The sequence below is a fragment of the Salvelinus sp. IW2-2015 genome, linkage group LG4q.1:29 (assembly GCF_002910315.2).
Source record: "Salvelinus sp. IW2-2015 linkage group LG4q.1:29, ASM291031v2, whole genome shotgun sequence".
Lineage (NCBI taxonomy): Eukaryota > Metazoa > Chordata > Actinopteri > Salmoniformes > Salmonidae > Salvelinus > Salvelinus sp. IW2-2015.
In genome coordinates, this window is record NC_036842.1 from 2,993,029 (window position 1) to 3,014,936 (window position 21,908).

At 42.7% G+C, this 21,908-nt stretch overlaps 1 protein-coding gene across 2 annotated transcripts in view; it reads right to left on the bottom strand.

Annotated features, from left to right (window-relative positions):
- Positions 1-1,013: 1,013 nt before the first annotated feature.
- LOC111961251 (E3 ubiquitin-protein ligase UHRF2) overlaps positions 1,014-21,908 on the bottom strand; it is a 254,746-nt gene continuing 233,851 nt past the window's right edge. For both annotated transcript variants that reach the window (XM_070440572.1, XM_023983372.1), the window contains exons 7-16: positions 20,710-20,833; positions 16,232-16,339; positions 15,779-15,883; positions 13,855-13,961; positions 13,444-13,606; positions 5,558-5,695; positions 4,947-5,163; positions 4,514-4,665; positions 3,771-3,869; positions 1,014-2,586 (exon numbers count right to left, since the gene is read on the bottom strand). In XM_070440572.1, coding sequence (XP_070296673.1) covers positions 2,440-2,586; positions 3,771-3,869; positions 4,514-4,665; positions 4,947-5,163; positions 5,558-5,695; positions 13,444-13,606; positions 13,855-13,961; positions 15,779-15,883; positions 16,232-16,339; positions 20,710-20,833 — 1,360 coding nt within the window. In that variant the 3' untranslated portion in view covers positions 1,014-2,439. The remainder of the gene's footprint in view (positions 2,587-3,770; positions 3,870-4,513; positions 4,666-4,946; positions 5,164-5,557; positions 5,696-13,443; positions 13,607-13,854; positions 13,962-15,778; positions 15,884-16,231; positions 16,340-20,709; positions 20,834-21,908) is intronic.

Consider the following 21,908-nt stretch of genomic DNA (forward strand, 5'->3'; position numbering starts at 1 on the left):
TAGGGGGCAGCTCACCACAAAGGAATGCTCCTTCCATCCCACCATGAGGTCAACAACAATGTTCCTAGTTATCACCTGCACCATTTTGTATGTATGGCGTTTTACCTGCACAATCGAGGTGAGAAATCCTGTTTAGTCTACTCAGTCAAGATTTACCTGGCTGCGTTGGTTTCACCTGCAGAATCCAAGGGTGAAATAATCCTCTCTCCCTCGTCCCTATACAAAGACAAACTTAGACAGTGACTACCTTCTCAATGGGTTTATCTCTGATCATTCAAATGGAAACATTACAGCGGCACTACATCTCACGTTCTTTGTATGTATGCCATATCACCTGCAGAATCCTCTACTCAAGAAAACCTGGCTCTATTCTACCCTAATTCATTCTGTGATCACCTTCTCCATGGGTTTATCTGTCTGGGTTTTAAAAAGTGGAACCATTACACTGCAGTCAGTGGCACAGAAAGTCTAACGTTCCATCCTGCATACTCAGCTCAGCGTTCGGGACCATTTACACTTCACCGTAGAAACTGTTTGCCTAGTATAGTAGCCGGGCCATAGCACAGCGCCTGGCTGTGGCTCTACTACACTGATCAGTTGAGTAGGTAATAGGTACCTACCTATACATGGGGCCTCTACGCATTAACATTCTCAATCTCAGACTAATCTATATATAGAGGCTGCATTTACACAGGCAGCCCAATTCTGATATTTTGCCCAATTATTGGCAAAGGATCTGATTGGATTGGTCAAAAGACCAATTAGTGGCAGAAGATCAGAATTAGGCCACCTGTGTAAACGCAGGCAAGTTTCTCCAGTCCTTCACAGATGTTATAGCACTGGGTTTGTAACAGCAATATAGCAGAAACTAGGTGGAATCTGAATATGAGGTGGAGTGACGYGAGCAGAGAGGAAGATTGTCCTCTTGGCATGAATGGCAGCCAGAACCCAATGTTTCCGCAGAGGCCCYCAGAAGCCCAGTTTGTGCTGGAAGAAAACTGAGCAGAAAATAGTTTTTTCTGGAATCAAAATATTTAATAGGTGCATATCAAGTATTATTATACCATGTATAAAATTTCAGATCACAATGTGAAGCAATGAAACTCTTCAATCAGGCTGACAGCAGCAGGTAGAGGTTGCCACATAAAATAATAACTAATGACTAAAATAGAATAGGCAACTAKAATTATAGAAAAATGCCATATGTTGTAGTAGCATTATAGGAAATTATAGACATTACTTTTTTTATTTTCAACATCTCTTTTTCTTCAATATAAGTGCAAAAAAACAGAACACAACACTAAAGCTGAAGCGAAGCGTCCACCTGACGTCTAGACAGTTACTGTAGTCCACGGCAGTGGTAGGTAGAGTACACGACTGGGGGCAGGTAAGATTGCAAATGTTCCCAAAATTCTCACAGGTTTTCCAAAAATCCCAGTTGAAGGATTCCTGGATTTCCTGCTTTCTCCCTCCTGATTACATGAATCTTTCAACCGGGATTTCTGGAATGTTGGGCAGTTACCGGAATCTTGCAACCCTAGGGACGYTGGGGACGAAGCAAAGCTCACAGAGGAGAAGGAAACTATTAGCTTGCGAGTCGATACAGAAGAGAGAAAATTATTTTCTGTTCTGTATATTTGCGCCTTGAGCAGTAGGAAGGAATGCACATCACAGTTTGCTGCTTTAGAGACCATAGCATAATTTAAAACATTTTGCATTTGCATGTCTTTAAAAAATCCTGAATTCTTTGAATGAAAAGGACATCACCACGAAAACAAACAAAAAAGGAACGGAGATCAGAGAGAAGAAGGGAGGAACAGGCTGAAATTCAAATGGACCAGTAACAAAGAAAAAAACTAACATTGTACACTACATTTCCCATCACCCCGCTTCCCTAGGTTGTGACCCCGAACCCCTGACCCCTATAGGTGCTGACTTCAGGCACCTTCCCCCTGGAGGCTACGTAGCGTTAGAGCCATATATTCTCTACATGGCTATGGTTAGCATTAGCATCCTCGCTGGCTGTTCCTCACATGGACAGGTGATGAACTGCTAAGTTCTGCGGACTGGGGACGTGGAAGGCTTGGGAAGAAGGGAACCCTTTGGGGGGTTAAGGGGTGGTGGTACCCAGGAAGGGAATCCATGGCAGGGTTAGGGGTGGGTGGTGCTCAGGAGAGGTCTTCTGAGGCATGGATGATTTCAGGCTGGTGAAGTTAATGGGGACAGTCCAAGTTCAACAGGTGGCATGTGTGTACCAATGTATGTCTATACGTAGGTTTTGTATGTGTGCATCATCGGTATGTGATTTGTGTAACTACTTGTGTAAGTGCAAATGTGTGTATCTATGTGTGTGTATGTGTGTGTCGCCGTGTACATGTAGTGTGTGTGTGTGTGTGTGTGTGTGTGTGTGTGTGTGTGTGTGTGTGTGTGTGCGCGGCCTCATCGGCCCTTGCTGTAGCCAGGAAAGAACTGGTCCAACAGCAGCTGTAGAGTCTTGTTGAGGACCATGACGTAATCTTTACCCAGGTCGTGGCGACATGCAGGGCAGGTGTACACTTCCGCTCGGAAAGACCGCAACAAACAGGTCTGGGGTGGAGGGAGGGAGAGAGTGAGAGACAAAGAGTGAGAATGCCACAGATCACAGAACAGCATGGGTATCTAAAAGCTCAGACGCACTGGTAGGATTATCAAACGTTCGCCTGCCGACAGTATTTAGCACCTCTGAACAGTGTCGGCAGTCCATCTTTTTTTGTTTTCACACAGCAAACACCTTGGAAGTCGTCAGCCACTCATCCTTGTTATTAAAAGACTCCAAACCAGGTGACAGTAGCTATGTTTGGCAATGCATATCTGTGCGTATACATTTTTGATTTTTTTACCTTTATTTAACTAGGCAAGTCAGTTAAAAACAAATTCTTATTTTCATTGACGGCCTAGGAACAGCGCCTTGTTCAGGGGCAGAAAGACAGATTTGTACCTTGTCAGCTGGAGGATTTGAACTTGCAACCTTTCGGTTACGAGTCCAATGCTCTTAGCACTAGGCTACTCTGCCCGTCCGTATTGCTTATGGTTTAGATTCAAAGCCATCTTGCTAAGTTGTAGAAAACCCTTGTTGATACTAGCCATATGSCCACAGCTAGATAACTACCTAGCAAGATGACGAATAAACAATTGAATTCACTATCCATAGCCAAATGTTTAGCTAGCATTAGCATATTCGCTAGCTAGCACAACATAGCTAGTTAGCTAGCTAAGGAAGTATTTAGTGTTGTGTTTATTGTGTCTGTGCACTTAGCTAGCTACCATCCCATAGCCTACAGTGCATGTACGGTGAAATGTACGGTGAAAATGCCATTTTTATTATTTTTTGGGCTCCTCCACATGGGGGTTCGTGCTCTCTGACTGGCTCAGTCAAGTTGTTGGTCACTGACGAGCATTGCGATTGTCTGTTCGTCACGCAGCAGGTACCGCTTTCATTCTAGCAAGAAAAGGAACGGCTTCCCACTGTGATAAGTACCTATCGGCAGTGACGTGCTTGGTGTGTTTCATACTTAATAAGGTTATGATGTCTTGTGGTGTTCCTCAAAAGATCCCTTCTTAGACCTTTGTCGTTTCAACGTATCTAATATCTCGTTTTCTTTTTTGTCATGTCACCATACTTTTTCAACTTTTGTTTATCATTTACAATTACCACACCACAATTAGTCCTCAATTATAGTCCAGCAAACAAATCATTACAACGGATGCAAGTGCACACACACGTTACACACCTTGCAGACGTTGTGAGCGCAGACAGTGGTGACCGGTTGGTAGGCCAGCTCTTGGCAGCAGACACACATGAAGGTCTGTTCCACCTTCCTCAGGAAGTTCTACAGAGAAAGACAGGAACACAGGAATTAAAGGCTCAGCTGTCACAATAGTAACAGCGACATCACACATGTTAGTTAGCCCATGGATCATCTGCTTCATTTCATTTAATAGAAGTGCATAAGTCCTTGTCGGTAGGTTGTGTAGCTAGCTGAGACTCTTGTGTTGGTTCACCTATTGTTTAGAAGTAGTAAGTCAGGAGACTACATTGTGAGGCAGTATTGTGTAGAAGGAAATCTGTCAATTAAAATACATTKATTAAACCCTAATCTATGGATTTCACATGACTGGGCAGGGGCCCACCCACTGGGGAGCCAGGTTCACCTACTGGGGAGCCAGGCCCAGCCAATCAGAATGACTTTTTCCCCACAAAGGGGCTCTATTACAGACAGAAATACTCCTCAGCACCCCCCTTCCCCCTCCACAGATGACCCCGCAGGTGAATAAGCTGGATGTGGAGGTCCTGGGCACATGTGGAGGTCCTGGGCATATGGAACATTCCTGGGATTTTTATTTCAGTTCATGAAAAATGGGACCAACACTTTACATGTGCGTTTATATTTTAGTTCAGTATAGTTGTAGTTAGTCTAGTGGTCAGTGAGGTAGTTAGTGAGGTGACTGAGGTAGGGTGGTGGTGTATACARACCGGCCCCTCCTTGAGGTGTCCCATGGCCTCYTCCCAGTTCTTCTTYTTGGGTTGGTCCTCCTTGATGAGGCTCTGCTGCTGCTCTGTCAGCTGGAACGCCTCCTCCATCTTCAGACGCTTGGCTCGGGGCTCCGCCGACTCCTTACACACCTCTGACAAAGCACACCAACACACGTTGCTTATGGATGCATGTACACATATCGATTCTATTCAAAGATGGGGTAAKATTTTATTTGACACCTTCAAAACAACCCTGAAATGCCTTGTCATAACTGGCTTCATATGTTATGGTAATCCCCCCCCCCCCCTTTCCTTTCCCTAGTGGCAATTACACATAGCAGTGCACAAGACAAACAGTATACTGTACACACAAAGCTAAAAATACATCTCTTCTGTCTCTGGCTTATATTCCTAGCTGTGTCTCAACAGGTACCTGTCTCCTTGTCCTTGGGTGTCTTCTGACTGCCGTTGCTCTGTGGCTGTTCTGTACCCTCCATGGGCTTCTTCTCGTCCTCCTTCACCTTCTTCTCCAGGGGGTGTAGCCGTGGCCGTCCCCGTCCAGGTTGCTTCTTGCTCCTAGTGCACCCTGGTCGAGCGTTAGCCTCCTTCTTGGTCTTGTTGGCCATGGCCTCCACGTAGCCTGGAGGATACTGTGGAGGCAAAGAGACACAGAGTCATACGAAAACACAGAGGATACTGTAGTAGGGGCACTCAGAGAGACAGTCAAGACCGTCAGATAAAAACATKAACTGTCTTTAACAAACAAAGGATCAATACAATATTTGTGGTTACTGAAAATATACTATTTCACAGCGGTTTAGATGGTACAATGATTCGTGCTTGTTTTGTCAATAAAACTGAAATTAGGCGAACTACTCACAATATAGCGATTTCACAATATTGCACTTTTAATTTGAGAAATTAAGACATAAAAGAGAGACAGCCACTGAAACAGCAGTCATAACCAAAAGCCTGTCCTATCCTTCTCATACTATCATAATGTCCTATAAAACAAATGCAGGTGGACAGAAGACCCTCACTTACCTGCACAGCTAGGCCCAGTTTCTGGATGCGCTCCAGGCCCTCAGGTGTCCAGGGAGCAGGCTCCAGGTCATCCCTCCGCAACAGGTACCGCCACACCAGGAAACCACACTTCCCTATCTCCGGCCAGTACTTCACCACCTGAGACATATGTAACAGTATAACTTTAGACCGTCCCCTCGCCCCGACACGGGCGCGAACCAGGGACCTTCTGCACACATCAACAACAGTCACCCACGAAGCATCGTTACCCATCGCTCCACAAAAMCCGCGGCCCTTGCAGAGCAAGGGGAACCACTACTTCAGGGTCTCAAAGCGAGTGACGTRACCGATTGAAATGCTATTAGCGCGCAGCACCGCTAACTAACTAGCCATTTCACATCCGTTACACRTACACAGAAAAATAATTACTGCTGCTCCACGGAACACAGACTTGAATGGGAATGTTCGTTCTAGAAATTCTATTTCTATGGGCACAGTTATATCTTCACTGGATGTCGCTGCTGCCTAACAGGAGTTTATAGTAAGACAGGGATAGRACTAAAAATAATATTGCTTTGAAAATTCCTCATTCAAAAAAGGATGGCAAAAAGAGCAGATTCAGATTAAATATTTCCTAATCTTGTCTTGTTAGCGATTGCTACAGCCCTGAAACCATGCGCGTTGTGTTTACCGTAATGGCCCATCTGGGGAAATCAAGATGTGATCAAAAAGCATGACTCATAATGAGGACCAGGCCCAAAAATATCTTCATCTGATTTATTTTGATGCTGTTTTGTATTACATTTGTAATACATTTCTGATTTTACAAKCAAACGGCTGTTAACAGTTTGTCACKAGGGACTAGGAGAGAGGTAACGCGTAAAGGATCCAAAATGGCGTGCTCCAGTGAATGTTCATGAGAGGAGATTGAGTGACAGGCAAGGAGCCACCAGGGCTCTATTCTAATATCCACACTATAGCATACAACTTAGTATAAAGCAACGTAATGGGCATGCCTTCTAAGTATCAACCAATATGGCAATACAAACAAAATACTATTGCATGGAAGTACAGTTGAAGTCAGAAGTTTACATACACCTTAGCCTAACACATTTAAATTCAGTTTTTCACAATTCCTGACATTTAACCCTAGTAATAATTCCCTGTTTTAGGCTTAGGTCAGTTAGAATAACCACTTTATTTTAAGAATGTGAAATGTCAGAATAATCCAAGATGGCAGCATGTCAAGTCGTTTGTCTGTGACTAGTACATTTTAAKCTACTAATAACCTATTTATTTATGGTTGAGTAACTTCCTTGTTGTGTAGTGCAAATTATTTTGTTTTTGTTGGTGTAAAGATCACGGGTCCTCAACTCGGCACTTCATTACTTGAAGTTTACCAAAGTAACCCTATCTCTGGCTGGCCTYAGTTCCTTCTTCGTCCGCGGAGTGTCTGGTCCAAGCTGCTCCTTTWTGCTCTTCGCCTGGCTGTCAGTGGCAGCTCAACAATCCCCAACCCGTTCTCTCWATCGACCTCAACACCCAATCTACTCACACGCGCAAATACTCACATTCAGACTCATACATACACGCTGTCCCGCTCTCCCCTTACCTTCGTTGGCCTCTATTTTTTTTTTTACATTTGTCAGAGAAAATGACAATTTTCATGGTATTGCTTTGTGCACTGATTTTACTTAACTCTGGAGAAAACGAACATTGTCGCTGGGTGAGTACATCGGACAATGTGCTCTCCRGTKCATTAGACATTTTGTCTYCKGGAACTCGCTCTTTTTCACTCGGTCCACTCGTCCAAGTGCCGATGTATTTGTGGCATGATGTGAACAGTACGAATGTGTCACTACCAAWGTCTAATGGTTTTAAATGACTGTTTTGTATTGTCTGGAAACTCACTTGAAGAATTCGCTTGCAGTAGGTCTCTTAAAAAAGAGAAGCCGTGCAAGGTTATTAAACAGAGGTGCTAGTGATTCTTCTTTTGTTGATCAGGTAACGTGCACCTAACCCTGGCCCTGATATGCAATGTCTCCAAACCCCCTCTGATTTTAAATCAAGATCTGGTTTGGGTATTTTTCATTTAAATGTACGTAGCCTGTTGTCTAAAATTGATGGGGTTAGGATTTGGCTAAATCAATTGATGCTGATGTAATTGTGTTTTCTGAAACCTGGCTCAGCAAGTCTTTTTTTGATAAGGATATTTGTATAAGTGGTTACAATGTTTATCGCACTGATCGGGTTAAGAAAGGTGGGGGTGTGGCTATATACAGTGGGGAGAACAAGTATTTGATACACTGCCGATTTTGCAGGGTTCCTACTTACAAAGCATGTAGAGGTCTGTCATTTTTATCATAGGTACACTTCAACTGTGAGAGACGGAATCTAAAAACAAAAATCCAGAAAATCACATTGTATGATTTTTAAGTAATTAATTTGCATTTTATTGCATGACATAAGTATTTGATCACCTACCAACCAGTAAGAATTCCGGCTCTCACAGACCTGTTAGTTTTTCTTTAAGAAGCCCTCTGTTCTCACTCATTACCTGTATTAACTGCACCTGTTTGAACTCGTTACCTGTATAAAAGACACCTGTCCACACACTCAATCAAACAGACTCCAACCTCTCCACAATGGCCAAGACCAGAGAGCTGTGTAAGGACATCAGGGATAAATTAGACCTGTACAAGGCTGGGATGGGCTACAGGACAATAGCCAGCAGGCTTGGTGAGAAGGCAACAACTGTTGGCACAATTATTAGAAAATGGAAGAAGTTCAAGATGACGGTCAATCACCCTCGGTCTGGGGCTCCATGCAAGATCTCACCTCGTGGGGCATCAATGATCATGAGGAATGTGAGGATCAGCCCAGAACTACACGGCAGGACCTGGTCAATGACCTGAAGAGAGCTGGGACCACAGTCTCAAAGAAACCATTAGTAACACACTACGCCGTCATGGATTAATCCTGCCAGCGCACGCAAGGTCCCCCTGCTCAAGCCAGCGCATGTCCAGGCCCGTCTGAAGTTGCCAATGACCATCTGGATGATCCAGAGGAGGAATGGGAGAAGGTCATGTGGTCTGATGAGACAAAAAATAGAGCTTTTTGCTCTAAACTCCACTCGCCGTGTTTGTGAGGAATAGAAGGATGAGTACAACCCCAAGAACACCATCCCAACCGTGAAGCATGGAGGTGGAACATCATTCTTTTGGGGATGCTTTTCTGCAAAGGGGACAGGACGACTGCACCGTATTGAGGGGAGGATGGATGGGGCCATGTATCGCGAGATCTTGAACCAACAACCTCCTTCCCTCAGTAAGGAGCATTTGAAGATGGGTCGTGGCTGGGTCTTCCAGCATGACAACGACCCGAAACACACAGCCAGGGCAACTAAGGAGTGGCTCCGTAAGAAGCATCTCAAGGTCCTGGAGTGGCCTAGCCAGTCTCCAGACCTGAACCCAATAGAAAATCTTTGGAGGGAGCCGAAAGTCCGTATTGCCCAGCGACAGCCCCGAAACCTGAAGGATCTGGAGAAGGTCTGTATGGAGGAGTGGGCCAAAATCCCTGCTGCAGTGTGTGCAAACCTGGTCAGAACTACAGGAAACGTATGATCTCTGTAATTGCAAACTAAGGTTTCTGTACCAAATATTCAGTTCTGCTTTTCTGATGTATCAAATACTTATGTCATGCAATAAAATGCAAATTAATTACTTAAAAATCATACAATGTGATTCTGGATTTTTTTTAGATTCCTTCTCTCACAGTTGAAGTGTACCTATGATAAAAATTACAGACCTCTACATGCTTGTAAGTAGGAAAACCTGCAAAATTTCAGTGTATCAATACTTGTTCTCCCCACTGTATGTAAAAAAAGTAATTCCTGTAAGTGTGGCAAAGTGTGAAACTATTTGTAAACAGTTGGAATTTCTTGCTTTGAATATTGAGGTTTCAAAGGGTCTCTCTATAACTGTGATTGGCTGTTATAGACCCCCTCTGCTCTCGGTGATGCATTTTCTTATTTGACGCACCTTATGTCTACAACTTCTTTACAGTGAAATGATCTTGATTGGTGATCTCAACTGGTGTTGGTTAAAGCCGGTGTCTGATGATTTAAAAATGTTTTGTAATTCTATGAATCTTACCCAGTTGATTAAACTCACCCACTCCCAAATCTTAAATGCCCAGATAAATCTACCCTGATTGATTTGATATTGACAAATGTTCCACATAAATATTCTCCGATTGGTGTTTTTTTTTATGATTTAAGTGACCATTGTGCTGTTGTTGCTGTTAGAAATACTAAGGTTCCTAAGACAAACCCACGTTTTATACGTAAGAGAAATTTGAAGTGTTTTAATGAGCAGGCTTTCTTTCATGATTTGTTTTATTTTGACTGGAGCAAGATTGAGCTTATCCCTGATGTGGAAACTGCCTGGATATTCTTTCATGGTTTTTATCCAAATAGTAAACAAACATGCCCCATTCRGCAGGTTCAGGGTTAAAGGGCGGGATAATCCATGGTTTTCTTCTGAGCTGTCTTGTATTATTCACGACCGTAATCTAGCCTGGGCTAAAGCAAGGAWATCGTGTTCTGATGCTGATTGGCTTATTTTTAGGCAGTTACGAAACAAGTGTTCTTTTCTTCTCAGGAAGGCCAAGTCTGAATATTTTATGTCTGTTACCACTGATAACCTGAATGACCCTAGAAAGTTTTGGAAGGCTATTAAGTCTATGTCTGGTAACAGTAATGTTAATTAATTACCGTCATGTGTTTTGAAGGACTCTGTTGCTATATATGACAAAATTGAAATGCTGAATTGTTTCAATGAGCACTTTGTATCATCTGGTAGGCTGTTTGATTCAGTGTCCTCTGTACACCCCTGTGTGGATGAACCAGTGAGAGCTGGTCAAACTTTTAGKTTTTTGCCATTCTCAGTGCAGGTGGTACATAAAGCCCTGAAATCCTTAGATCAGAGAAAGCCTGCAGGTCCTGATCTTTTGGATCCCTGCTTTTTAAATCTGGCAGCTGATTTTCATAGCTGAACCACTTACATATCTGTTCAATCTAACCCTGGAATGTATGAAATTCCAAAGATCTGGAAACATCAGCATTTGTCCTACCACTTTTAAAAGGGGAGATCCAACTCTTTTAAATAATTATAGGCCAATCCAAAGCTGTCACCCCTGGTGAAAATACTTGAAACTCTTGTGAGTGAACAGCTAAAAGATTTTATTTACTAACTCTATTTTATCAATGTACCAATCGGGCTTCAGGAAGAAGCATAGCACAATTACAGCAGCCATGAAGTTTTAAAATGATATCACTGAAGCCCTTGACAAAAAACAGCACTGTGTTTCACTTTTTATTGATCTCTCTAAGGCTTTTGATACAGTGATCATGCTATACTAAGCAGAGATTGTCGAGTGTAGGTCTTTCAGAGCATGCAGTTGCATGGTTTGCTAACTATCTGTCTGATAGAACTCAGTGCACTCAATTTGATGGGCTTATGTCTGTTAAATTGTCTGTCTTTAATGGTGTGCCCCAAGGCTCTGTACTTGGTCCTCTCTTATTCACCATTTATATAAATGATTTAGACAAAAATGTCCAAAATGCACAACTTCATTTTATGCTGATGATACTGTTATTTACTGTTGTGCCTCGTCTCTTACAAAAGCTTTCCAGAACTTGCAAACTGCTTTTAATACTGTTTCAACATACCTTGTGTCAATTGAAGCTTATCCTCAATACTGACAAAACTAAACTAATGTGTTTTCTAAAGCAAGAAATAGACCTCTAAACCTTTCACCTATTACTATCTGTCAGGGCAAGGAGATTGAGGTTGTAACCTCATAAATATCTGGATTTTAATTGATGACGGCCTCTTTTAAATTGCATATTCAACAACTTACAAAAAACAATTTAAGCTGAAATTGGATTTTATTTTAGGAATAAGGCTGTTTATCTTTTGAAGCAAGAAGGAGGCTAGTATCGGCTACATTTATGCTTTACTAGACTATGGGGATATTTTATATATGAATGCTTCCGCTCAGTGTTTGAGATCAATTGACACCCTTTACCATGGACTTTGAGATTTATTTTAAACTGCAAACCCTTACGCACCACTGCACTTTGTATACCAGGGTTGGCTGTCCTTCTCTAGTCACTCGTAGGCTCAGTCACTGGTATACTTTTATTTACAAAGAAGCATTTTGGTTTACTACCTTTTTATTTAGGCATTTTTATTGTTCAGAAATGTGGTGGGTACTCTCTTCGTTCGCTGAACTTTATCCTGCTAACTGTTCCAAATGTCCGAACTGAATTTGGTAAAAGGGCTTTTATGTACTCTGCGCCATAGTCTTGGAACGCCTTACAAAATACTTTTAAACTGGAAGAACTTGCTCCGATTGGTATTTTTAAAATCACGATGAATGATCTTGAGACCGTTTCCTGCATGTCAATTGTTTTTAATTTGCTGTTTTTGATTTGTTATACTCTTGTGAAATTCTATGGTTTTTACTAGATTACTTGTAGTTGTCCATGTTGTTTGTCTTTTTTGTGTGTAATTTTTGTAATGACTTGGTGCTGCCTATCTTGGCCAGGACGCTCTTGAAAAAGAATTTAAATCTCAATGAGCCCTTCCTGGTTAAATAAAAATAAAATAAATATTTTATTTCATCACATTCCCAGTGGTCAGAAGTTTACATACACTCAATTAGTATTTGGTAGCATTGCCTTTAAATTGTTTAACTTGGGTCAAATGTTTCGCGTAGACTTCCACAAGCTTCCCACAATAAGTGGGTGAATTTTGGTCCATTCCTCCTGATAGAGCTGGTGTAACGGAGTCAGGTTTGTAGGCCTCCTTGCTGCACACACTTTTTCACTTCTGCCCACAAATTTCTATAGGATTGAGGTCAGGGCTTTGTGATGGCCCTCCAATACCTTGACTTTGTTGTCCTTAAGCCATTTTGCCACAACTTTGGAAGTATGCTTGGGTCATTGTCCATTTGGAAGACCATTGCAACTAAGCTTTAACTTCCTGACTGGTGTCTTGAGATGTTGCTTCAATATATCCACATAATTTTCCTCCCTCATGATGCCATCTATTTTGTGAAGTGCACCAGTCCCTCCTGCAGCAAAGCACCCCACAACATGATGCTGCCACCCCCGTGCTTCAAGTTGGGATGGTGTTCTTCGGCTTACAAGCCCCCCCCCTTTTCCTCCAAACATATCAATGGTCATTATGGCCAAACAGTTCTATTTTTGTTTCATCAGACCAGAGGACATTTCTCCAAAAAGTACGATCTTTGTCCCCATGTGCAGTTGCAAACCGTAGTCTGGCTTTTTTAATGGGCGGTTTTGGAGCAGTGGCTTCTTCCTTGCTGGGCGGCCTTTCAAGTTAGGTCGATATAGGACTCGTTTTATTGTGGATATAGACACTTTTGTACCGGTTTCCTCCAGCATCTTCACAAGGTCCTTTGCTATTGTTCTGGGATTGATTTGCACTTTTCGCACCAAAGTACGTTCATCTCTAGGAGACAGTATGCGTCTCCTTCCCGAGCGGTATGACGGCTGCGTGGTCCCATGGTGTTTATACTTGCGTACTATTGTTTGTACAGATGAACATGGTACCTTTAGGCATTTGGAAATTGCTCCCAAGGATGAACCAGAGTGTGAAATAATCTGTCTGTAAACAATTGTTGGAAAAATGACTTGTGTCATGCACAAAGTAGGTGTCCTAACCGACTTGCCAAAACTAAAGTTTGTTAACTAGAAATTTGTGGAGTGGTTGAAAAACGAGTTTTAATGACTCCAACCTAAGTGTATGTACACTTCCGACTTCAACTGTATGTATTGCAATTTCATATGATAGAAGTTAGTTCCCTAGCTAATGTACCTTGTAGATGCCATCGTAGCGGTTTCCCTCCTCCGGGGCGTACTTGCTGATGCGTCGTCCCTTGGAGCTCCGCACCACCCTCACCGGCTTCCCCTCACGCCAGTTCCTGGACTCCGCCCCATCCTTGTCGTTGATGGGGGCGTCACAGTTCAGCGCCAGGGCCCTGAGAGAGCAAGGGTCAAAAGGGTKATGTGATGAAGGGAGCTAGCTTTCATTCTAGTTCAGCACTAACACATTTGATTCAGCACCCTTTGCGTCTCCAGGACAGGTTGATGAACACTGGCTTTCAACAGTTTTACATTGACTTGAGTATAAAAAAAAGTACACTATGACGCCTGCCGTCTTGGTTGAAACCAGGGAGAGGAACAGGACAGGTAGTACTTCTTTTGTTTGTTTGTTTGTTTACTGTACCTGTTATAGTGGGTTAGGGTCTGGTCAAAGGAATGCTCCCCGATGCGTTTGTTCCCTGAAAGGTCGCGACCCCCGCTGCCCGTGTAGGTGAACTCATCTCCCCTGTCCTGACAGTGGAGGTCAGAGGGTTAAACGGAGACACACACACACCCATGTAAACACACCACACACACACACACATATATAAACACAGTCCTAAAAACACAGCCCCTGCACATACTGGACTAATCTTGCATTTTCTTTAGCTGACTAAGTCACAAGTATGAAATCTCAACCTGAGACTCACAGCTAAATCAACATACAGTGCCTTGCAAAAGTATTCATAACCCTTTGGATTTCTTCATATTTTATTGTGTGACAAAGTGGTCAACAATCAACTCAAAATACTCTAATGTCAAAGTGGAAGAAAAATCCAGTCATCCTTCTAAACTGAGCTGCAGGATAGGGCTCCAGAGTGGCACAGCGGTCCAAGGCACTGCATCTCAGTGCTAGAGGCGTCACTACAGACCCTGGTTTGATTCCAGGCTGTATCACAACTGGCCATGATCGGGAGTCCCATAGGGTGGCACACAATTGGCCCAGCGTCGTTAGGGTTTGGCCAGGGTAGACCGTCGTTGTAAATAAGAATTTGTTCTTAACTGACTTGCCTAGTTAAATAAAGGTTCAATCAAAAATAAAATTAAGACAGGAATGAAACTGCTCAGGGATGTTCCTATGAGACCATTGGTGATTTTAAAACAGCTATGGAGTTCAATGGCMGTGATGGGAGAAAACTGAGGACAGATCAACAACATTGTAGGGACTCCACAATAATTACAAAAATGACAAAGCGAAAAGAAGAACACAAATATACAGAATATTCCAAAACAGGCGCCTTGTATGGTACTAAAGTAATTCTGAAAAACAAAAACTCCCAAAGGAATACACTGGCCTAAATGCAAAGCCTCATGTTTTGGGCAAATCCAACACAACATCACTGACGAACTGCCTCCTTATTTTCAAGCATGGTGGTGGCTGCATCATGTTATGGGTATGCTTGTCATCAGCAAGGACTAGAGAGTTTTTCAGGATTAAAAGATACAGGATGGAGCTAAGCACAGGCAAAATCATAGAGGAAAACCTTGGAAAGTAATTTACCTTTCAATTTACCTATCGATTAATGAGCCAAATCTGTTTACGGTCCAATAACATATTTAAAAGAATCCATCTACCTTGCGGATCTGTTTGAACAATTTGCACATTCAGATCAGAATTATTGTTAATTAATATCATCACCCCTTTGAGTTACTTTGCCCGTGGTAAAAGTATATTTCACCCCCCAGTCCTTCTTCCACAGAACTTAATCTAAAATTGTTGAATGKGTTTCCTGTAAACAATAGATATTACATTCCTTCTCTTTTAGCCAYGTAAATACTGATCGTCTTTTCTTATCTGCTAAGCCATTACAATTATAACTGGCTATGTATGGGTATGAACACTTTTGTAAAATCCAGTGAAAATACGTTCAAAGTCCATCCTAATCCATCCTCCAGACGAATCCTAGTTAACCATTCATCATAGTGGTTTAAATGCACTCTCCAGAGCTATGCTGTATTCTTTAAAGATGTACACTGCGTACATCCTTTAAGAAAGTCAAACATGTTAAAGGGAGAGAAGGAGAGCGGGGGGTGGGAGAAAGAGAGAGACAGACAACATCTGTGTGAGGGCCAGATGGATGGGTAGACAGACTACCATCCTCCCTCCATCCTACCCTCCTCCCATGCTAAAGACGAGACCGAGCAAGAACAAACAGCATGGGACATCAGAGGAAGTGAGAATAGAGAGGGAAAACAGAGGGAGAGAGCCCACTCCCACGCTCCTAGATTGCTTAGTTCAAACACAGCAACCGCAGAAATGAAAATTAAAAAAATCAAAAGAAACCCACCACTTCATCCTCGAAGCCTCCGGCCAGCACCAGCGAATAGGAGCCATCGTTACTGCGGCCGTGGATACCTCCCACGTGGGGCCTGTGCACTCCCGCTTCACTCACCTTGGAACACAGGAAGGGAGGAGAATATAGATAGGGAGAATGAACAAGAGRGGGGGAGAGTCAGGATGGGTGATGTGAGATATGGGAGGGATAGAGAAAGAGGGAAGGAACGTGCGATACAGGCTATGTAAACAAATCCGTGTCAGAATATCAGAGTTGATAACTATAAGCCAATAAAGTTCACTTAAAGTAAAAACTTTTCGGATTCAACGTCGCCATGATTTGAAAATGTAACATATTGTTCGAAACATTTTCTCTGTTCTCTGTGAGGAATCACCTAACATGTATCACCCTACCTGTAACATGTATCACCCTACCTGGTACGAAATCGTGTTGCTATTGGCTCACCTGAACGCGGAACTTCCATGTTGTTCCCACGGGAACACCAGGTACGGGCCCGTAGTGGTTGGAGGGGACGATGGTACATTCCTTAGTGCGCCCCACACAGGCCATACCCTGTAACAGGAGCATGGCATTCAAGGAAAGGACCTATTCATGTATGTTTTAGCTAGCATGTATTCCCACGCTGGACCACACACATTACATAAACAAAGGGCTTACTAGTAGAAGCTTTAGTTACCATAATAGCGTAATCAGACCTGAATGGCTTTGTATACARAACAATAATCCATTTTCAGGGCTGGAAATGTTTTTTTTATTKAAGCGTCGGACAATTTGATTCATTCTTCAGTCTTTCTTATCTCATAACATTCCCAAATGATAAGACAAATAATGAAAAAAACAAAACCTCTAGCACTTTCATGTATATAGATGTTAATGTACAGAATAGGCTGTTTTCAATTAACATAGGATYRGTTCTAAATGGCACCCTATTTCCTATAGTGCACTATTTTTGACCAGAGCCCTATGGACCCTTGTTAAAATGAGTGCACTAAATAGGCAATAGGGTGTCATTTGGGAAGTATCCATGTTGTATACTGGGAAACAATGGGGTTCTTTTTCCTCAAGTTTGGTTCCAGGAAAAMAACTTCACTCTGCTGAGTCATTTTAAATGGCATTGTTAGCGTCGCCTCACAGCTTGAGAGGAGAGAGCCAACAAAGAATTACACACGGCTTAGTCAGAGCAGAAAGGCCTCACTGTGGGCCTGGGCCATATTCAGTGGGCACCAAATGGAAGGAAACAGAGAAAAAGTAGAGTTTTTTTTTTGTTTTGTTCAGTAGGGCTAGGGTTGCACATTTCAGGGAACTTTCAATAAATTCCCWGATTTTCCCAAAATCCAAGTTAGAGGATTCCTAGAATCAGGAGGAAATAAGCAGGAATCCTCCAACCAGGATTTCAGGAAAACCAGGGAAATTATTGAAAGTTCCTGTAATTTTGCAACCCTAATTTGTAGGGTACAATGTCGCAAAACATTTTGCAATGGAAAACTAAATTGAGTGGTTCTTATTGGACAAGTCCAGGTAGTCCCTCCCTGTCTCAGTCCGTTTTCTTCCCATTTGGTCACTACTGCTACCTGCCAATGCACTCCTTTAGGAGAACTCAGTGAGGGGATTCAATTAATATGGCCCGGGCAGGCGTGTTTTGCGTGGGGTAAAAGTTGATTGAATTTGTTTTGGACACGGGCTGCTTCCCAAACGTGAGCCAGGTGCCCCGTTCKAAGCCCAGGGCGAAGTCAGCTCTAAACAAAAGTGAAGTAATTAAGGAGTAACCCAGGTTGTGAGGGTATGCAACAATACAGAGGCCCCTCAGGGGTYCGTGCTTAGTCCCCTCCTGTACTCCCTGTTCACCCACGACTCCAACACCATCATGAAGTTTGCAAACAACACGACGGTGGTAGGCCTAATCAKTGACGACGATGACACAGCCTATAGGGAGGTCTGAGACCTGGCYGTGTGGTGCCAGGACAACAACCTCTCCCTCAACGTCYGTAAAACATAAGAGCTGACCGTGGACTACAGGAAACAGAGGGCCGAGCACGCCCTCATTTACATCGACTGGGCTGTAGTGGAGCAGGCCGAGAGCTTCAAAAGGCACGACGATGCCTCTTCCCCCTCAGGAGGCTGAAAAGTTCTACAGCTGCACCACCGAGCATCTTGATTGGCTGCATCACCACTTAGTATGACAACTGATTGGCATCCGACAGCAAGGCGCTACAGAGGGTAGTGCGTACGGTCCAGTACATTGCTCGGGCCGAGCTCCCTYCCCTCCAGGACCTCTATACTAGGCGGTGTCAGAGGAAGGCCCAACATTTYTAYTCTGGAACCAACAGGAGGACCCTGAACAGCTTCTACCCCCAAGCCATAAGACTTTTAAACAAGACTGCTAAATAGCTAATAAAATAGCTACCCYGACTTCCTGCATTGACCCTTTTTTACACAAACTCTCTTGCACACACACAATGGACTCTACCCACACACTCATACATGCTTACATTGACAACGCAACACACACACACTACATACGCCCACACAAAAGACACAAACATGCATACTGATACCACACACACAATTTGACACTCACCACATACACTGCTGCTACTGTCTATTATCTATCCTGTTGCCTAGTCACTTTACGCCTACCTACAGTGACTTCAGAAAGCATTTTGTCTCACTGGCCTACACACAATACCCCATAATGTGGAATTATGTTTTTAGACATTTTTACAAATTAATTAAAAATGAAAAGCTGAAATGTCATGATTCAAAAAGTATTCAACCTCTTTGTTATAGCAAACCTTCAAGTTCAGGAGTAAAACAATTTGCTTAACAGGTCACATAAGTTGCATGGACTTACTCTGTTTGCAATAATAAAGTAAAAAAAAATTTTAATGACTACCTCATCTCTGTACCCCACACATACAGATAATTGTAAGGTCCCTCAGTCGAACAGTGAATTTCAAACACAGATTCAACGACAAAGACCAGGGAAGTTTTCCAATGCATCGCAAAGGGCACCTATTGGTAGATGGGTAAAAAAAAAAAAACAGACATTAAATATCCCTTTGAGCATGGTGAAGTTATTAATTACACTTTGGATGGTGTATCAATACACCCAGTCACGACAAAGATACAGACGTCCTTCCTAACTCAGTTGCCAGAGAGGAAGGAAACCGCTCAGGGATTTCACCATGAGTCCAATGGTGACTTTAAAAASAGTTACAGAGTTTAATGGCTGTGATAGGAGAAAACTGAGGATGGATCACAACATTGTAATTACTCCACAATARTAACCTAAATGACAGAGTGAAAAGGAAGCCGGTAGAGCATCCTGTTTGCAATAACTCGTCAAGTGAAACTGCAAAGAAATGGACTATATATCCTGAAAACAAAGTGTTATGTTTGGAGCAATTCCAACACAAAACATCAATGAGTATGAARGAGATATTTCTGTATTTTATTTTCAATACCTTTTGGGAAAATTATAAAAACATGTTTTCACTTTGTCATTATGGGGTATTGTGTGTAAATGGGGTGAGGAAAACAATATTTAATAAATGTTKAATTCAGGCTGTAACACATCAAATTATTAGTCAAGGGGTATGAATWGTTTCTGAAAGCACTGTATATGTAGTACATAGCTACCTCAATTACCTCGTACCCCAGCAGATCGGCTCGGTACWGGTACTGCCTGTATATAGCCATGTTATTTTTTTACTCATTATTTGCTGTGTATTTAGTCCTTGTGTCACTATTTACATTTTTGATTGCATTTAAAAAAAATCTTACCTTTAACTCTGCATGGTTGGAAAAGGACCCGATTTGATTTAATGAAAATAATTCTGTGTTTCCACATYCAAAAGAGGTTGCTTTTGATAAAAAGTTGGACAATGCACCATGCTGCATTGTTGARAACATGACCGAGTGGCGAAGATTACTGTTCGATTTGAGAAGGACGCTCCTCCCTCYCGGCTTTTGCCCGTTCACGTTACGGYCCATAGACCGGTGCCCCGCGCCTCAGCAWAATCCAATCTGCCCAGTCACTCTGCTACAAAGCTGTGAAGAAGAGACCTACTTRGTATTGCTAATATTGTGACTCAACAAGCCGAAGCCTCAGTTTACTCAACTAGCCTGGGCTTCTGTTAGCAGCACAAGGTGCTAGACAATGACAGTGTTGTCTGTCTGCCTGCCCGTTTGTTTTTGTGAGTGTCTTGCTCACTCATTCAGCTGCCAGAAACCAAGGGGGTCCCTCCTGCTGAGTGTCCCATAACGTGAGTTGCGGCATTAACATATTTGCTCCAGTCCAGGCCAAGATATCGCCTCTTTCTAAAGTAAAATAAACAATGAGTCAAATTGGAATTGACCCCAACCCCCTGGTGTAACCCTTGTTATTAGAAACTGTTCTTCGTGTTGTAGACACTGGCCGTGCCCCGAATACCCGCACTTGCTTTCTAAATAGTAGCCCTTTTGGGTTTGCAAAAAATGTAATAAAAAAATTTAGTATGCTTTAAAAATGCCAGGATGTCATACTCATTCCGGCTTTTCATCTACTTGTATTTGCTGCACACTACTGAGGAATAGAATAGTCTTTCAAGACCAAAGTGTGRTTGACAACAGCTGATAATCAGCTGAGGGGACACGCTGTACCAAAATGAACAAAACGGCAGGAATCAACACAATTGCACATTAGATGACCCATTCTCAGTAGAATGAGCCTGGTATGCTGACATTTGTTGCTTACTGCATTCATTTTTACTAAAKAGTCATTCCTAAATAGTATTTTGATTAGTACACAGTATGCAGTTTAAGTAGGTAGTAGGCAAGCCAGATTTCAGACACAGCCCCTGTCACCTTTCCCCATTCCCTCTGACTCTCTGTTGGGGCTAAGGGGTTAGAGTAGATAGTATTATAGACCCGGTCTGTCTCACCTTGCCCCAGTCCCTCTGACTCTCTGTATGGGCTGATGGCATCTTTGCTTTCTTCTTACTGGCCTTCAGCTTCTCACCAGCCTTCACAACCTCGCTAGTGTCATTCTTACAGGTGGGACAGTACCTGCCAAGTAAAACAGGCAAGAGCCAAAACTCAGTCACTTAATGGAGTAGCTGCACCACCCTCTCAGAGCATGATCAATATAGGGAGTCAATATAGGGGGCGTGTTGTGTTTGATGGACAGAAGATAAACTACTGTTGATGCTATACTTTTGGTGTCATTGTCTGTTGTAACTTAGAAACCTTTGATACCCACCATAAAAATCTGGCACTAAATAAAACAGCACATATATATTATATATATATAACACACATATATATATACAGTGGGAGAACAAGTATTTGATACACTGCCGATTTTGCAGGTTTTCCTACTTACAAAGCATGTAGAGGTCTGTAATTTTTATCATAGGTACACTTCAACTGTGAGAGACGGAATCTAAAACAAAAATCCAGAAAATCACATTGTATGATTTTTAGTAATTAATTGTGCATTTTATTGCATGACATAAGTATTTGATACATCAGAAAAGCAGAACTTAATATTTGGTACAGAAACCTTTGTTTGCAATTACAGAGATCATACGTTTCCTGTAGTTCTTGACAGGTTTGCACACACTGCAGCAGGGATTTTGGCCCACTCCTCCATACAGACCTTCTCCAGATCCTTCAGGTTTCGGGGCTGTCGCTGGGCAATACGGACTTTCAGCTCCCTCCAAAGATATTCTATTGGGTTCAGGTCTGGAGACTGGCTAGGCCACTCCAAGACCTTGAGATGCTTCTTACAGAGCCACTCTTAGTTGCCCTGGCTGTGTGTTTCGGGTCGTTGTCTTGCTGGAAGACCAGCCACGACCCATCTTCAATGCTCTTACTGAGGGAAGGAGGTTGTTGGCCAAGATCTCGCGATACATGGCCCATCCATCTCCCCTCAATACGGTGCAGTCGTCCTGTCCCTTTGCAGAAAAGCATCCCCAAAGAATGATGTTTCCACCTCCATGCTTCACGGTTGGGATGGTGTTCTTAGAGTTGTACTCATCCTTCTTCTTCCTCCAAACACGGCGAGTGGAGTTTAGACCAAAAGCTCTATTTTTGTCTCATCAGACCACATGACCTTTCCCATTCCTCCTCTGGATCATCC